Raw genomic sequence first — 3,555 nt, 5'->3', positions numbered from 1 at the left:
TCCATCCTTTTGACTGTCCCCTCCGCCCGTCTCACCACCATGGGGAGCAGAGCCTTCAGTCGCTCTGCTCCCCGACTCTGGAACTCGTTACCACCTCACATTAGAAACATAAAGTCATTCTCACAATACAAATCAGAACTCAAAACACACCTTTTTAGATCTGCTTTTTCCACCTGACACAATTGGTTTGCCTGATTTTTTATAGATTTTATATAGATACATTGTCTTTTCTTGTTTGTTTTATCTATTTACTTTTATTTACTTTATTTACTTTTTTGATTGTTACATCTTATTTTCTGTTGCTGCTGATTTTGTTCTTTGTACGGTGTCCTTGAGTGCCAGAAAGGCGCCTTTGAAATAAAATGTATTATTATTATTATTCAGATTTTTAAGGTCAGCAGGACTGGAGACAACCTCCCTGGATGTGGCTGCAAGAAGGCAACTGAAGACACATTGAAGAGACGGATAATATGATGGTAACCAAAGATCCCAGAACAACTTCCAAAGAGATTAGAGGTGAATTCCAAGGTCAAAGGTCATCGGTGTCAGATTGAACCATCAGTCACTGTTCGAGGTAAAGTGGACTGAATGGAAGAAGACCGAGGAAGACATCAAATCAGAAAACAAGCTACAAATCTTCTGGGAGAATGTCCTTTGGACAGATGAGACAAAAATGGAGCTTTTTGGCAACAAGTCCCATCAGCTCTGTCTACACAAAGTAAAAATGAAACCTACAAAGAAAAGAACCCTGTTCTTAGTGGAACGTGGAGGCCCGGTTCTGTTCTGGGGCTGCTTTGCTGCATCTGACACAAGAAATCTCAAGACTATTAAGACATTTTTTAGAATTTTTTTATTGCTTTTGTCAGTTTTAAGTTATTTAAGGACCTTTGAGGGTTTTTCTTAATTTAAGAATAAGCTACAAAAAATGTTTCCGTTTGTTTGGGGAAAAAAAGCTCCAAAAAAACTCCCATGTGCAGCCAAAGTTATTAAATGAAGAATCCAAAAATGATGTAACTCGTATTTTCATTTCAGTAGGGTTACACATTCATCTTACTTATTAGACTCAAAATAAAAAATCTAAATGATATAAAACTAATTCTGCTATTATAATTGAATGTACCGTTACTAATTCATCTGTGGAACATGATGATCATTTTTCTAAGCTCATAGTAAACTTGGCCCTACAGAAATGCAAAGTAAAAATGGTTACATGTTAACCTCTAAAAAGCAGGTAACCTAATGAAACCATGACATTCTTGAGCAAACTGCAGCTGCTTTTTTTTTCTTAGTTGTGTGATGAGTCAACACTGCAGGGTTTCCCCCAGCATATTATAAGCCTGGCAGGTCGCCAGGTTTTGATGACCCTGCCGCCAGGCTAAGCTCTGCTTGTTTATTATAAATACATAATTTTTTATAATTTTATACACACCCCCAAAACCGCTATCTTTATCTACCTCACCGCACGAGGCTACACATGCCAACAGTGATGCAATCGCGCTGTCTCCACCCCTGCGCAAAGGCCCTCCGCAGTGGTCGTGCACCTTTTTTAACTTGGCGTGGACCACACGGGCCGCGCTCAGTTCAAAATGGCCGATTTTGGTGTTGTATTTCCACTGGTTATGTAGCGTACTGCCCCCTGTCTTTTCGGAGAATACTGCACTGACGTAAGCATCAAGTATAAACGCCTCCCCCGCACGCTCAGGTCAGCTCGCTGTTCACGGAGCCCTGCGGAACTCTAATGAGCCCTGAGGCCGAGCCACCTTCAGCTACCGCTGGAGTTGGCAGGTCGCTGGAGCTGCAGCAATAAACACCGAACAAGCGGGTTTAACCAAAAATGGTTAGTTGAGCTGAAATTCAGCGGGTGGCTTTACAAGACCGAATACGGTAAGCATGTTTTGTGCTTCGTGAGAATATTATCCATGTTTACCAGTGAAATGATGCTATTATATTCAGCATTAGATATGCTTTGTTGTTACATGTAATGATCCAACATGCAGCCTGTGCCACAAAAAGCACAGTATAGTACAGTATTTCTGTTTTTTAGAGTTCTCTGTTGTTATTCATTGGCCTTGATGTGAGACGTGTGTTGGTGCTTTGTTTGCACTTTTTCATTTATGTTAATTTAATTTATTTGTAAATGTGACTTAAATTAGGATTCAAAATAGGGGCAAACAATTCGTATTTATTTTAATTGTATTTTCGTTTAAAAAAGTATTTCAAAAGTGCCTTTTTGTAAAACTATAGTTGTGTAAATATTTGGCTCAAATAACCTACAATATCACATAATAAATGGCCATATTTTCAACTTTCCTGTCAACTTTAATCAGTTTTTTACTAAATCACGGTCGGCCGGCGGTTTTCTGGTAATAGTTACTTTTATGTGCCTTTTACAATTAAACTACTTCCACATACTTTGTGCTAGCTTTACCATTCATATATCAAAGCATTTAGCTCGTTCGGGAGTAGCATGCTATGAGTTTTGGTTTTTATAACTGGTAAACCTCACTTTATTTCACTTTATTAAAAGATAAATTACTAACAGAAATATAGTCTAGTGAGATAGCTTCAACTCCATTTCTTATCTACTGTTTTAGCTTTAGCATCTGTTTTTGATGAAATTTGCTGAAGAAGTCATTCAGCACCAACTGCCTTTTCTGCAAAAAAAAAAAAAATTATCTCGTTTGAATTAATATTCTTGTTACTTTGTGTTAAATTTGTGCTTGGAAAGTCTCCATGTATTGTTTATTAAAGAAGAGTTGACCAAAATAAAAACAGTCATGACCTCATCAGCTGCAGGACATGACTGTGCAGCGCAGCTTCACATCTGCATGTGTGGACCAGCTGAGCAGCACACGGAGTTAGACGGTGAACATTATCCAACTGAGTTCTTTTCTTTCTCAGGGATTCAGTGGATTTGGACAACCCCGGAGAGGAGGCGAAAGCCAAGCGTCTGCTCGACAACCTGGTGGCTGAGCTGCAGAGAAAAGCCCAACTTCAGGGAGGAGAAGATGGTTTTCTGCTCAAGATCAAGTTAGGTCATTATGCCACCCAGTTCAAGGTACCAGTTATTATGAGCAGCTCAAAGCAACCTTTCACACTACAATGGCTTCAGAAAATTAGGATGTCTAAGTCTGTTTCAGTAGAACGTTATCCAAACTAGGGCTGCAACTAACGATAATTTCAATAATCGATTAATCGGGTGAATATTTTCTCGATTAATCGATTAATCGGTCGTCTTGGAACTCCAGGCCCCTTTCTTTAGGAACTTTGCATTGCAGTGTAAAAATGTTAGCATGTCAACATGTTCCTGGCTAAGGCTGGCTCTGTTTTTAGAGGCTATGTGGTGTGCATTTCTTTCCCATCATGACATATTCTTTCACTGTTTGTTGTTTTTTTCTGAAATGAGAAAGACCATATTATAGCATAAATTACAAAAACTTAAAAAATGTTTAAATTGCATTCATTCATTTTGGCCCACATAAAAAAGTTATCTGTATGTAAAGGAGTAGGTTGATGTAAAACTTTTACTACTTTCTTATTTTTAAATAAATCAAT

General features: G+C 38.4%; 1 protein-coding gene across 2 annotated transcripts in view; it reads left to right on the top strand.

Annotated features, from left to right (window-relative positions):
- Positions 1 to 3,555, top strand: part of LOC108245177 (signal transducer and activator of transcription 5B-like) — a 42,748-nt gene that overhangs the window by 14,172 nt on the left and 25,021 nt on the right. For both annotated transcript variants that reach the window (XM_017431869.3, XM_017431870.3), the window contains exon 3: positions 2,902 to 3,058. In XM_017431869.3, coding sequence (XP_017287358.1) covers positions 2,902 to 3,058 — 157 coding nt within the window. The remainder of the gene's footprint in view (positions 1 to 2,901; positions 3,059 to 3,555) is intronic.

Source organism: Kryptolebias marmoratus, linkage group LG2 (assembly GCF_001649575.2).
Source record: "Kryptolebias marmoratus isolate JLee-2015 linkage group LG2, ASM164957v2, whole genome shotgun sequence".
Classification (NCBI taxonomy): domain Eukaryota; kingdom Metazoa; phylum Chordata; class Actinopteri; order Cyprinodontiformes; family Rivulidae; genus Kryptolebias; species Kryptolebias marmoratus.
Note: the sequence above shows the minus strand (reverse complement) of the source record. Positions and strands in the feature narration are given on the sequence as shown.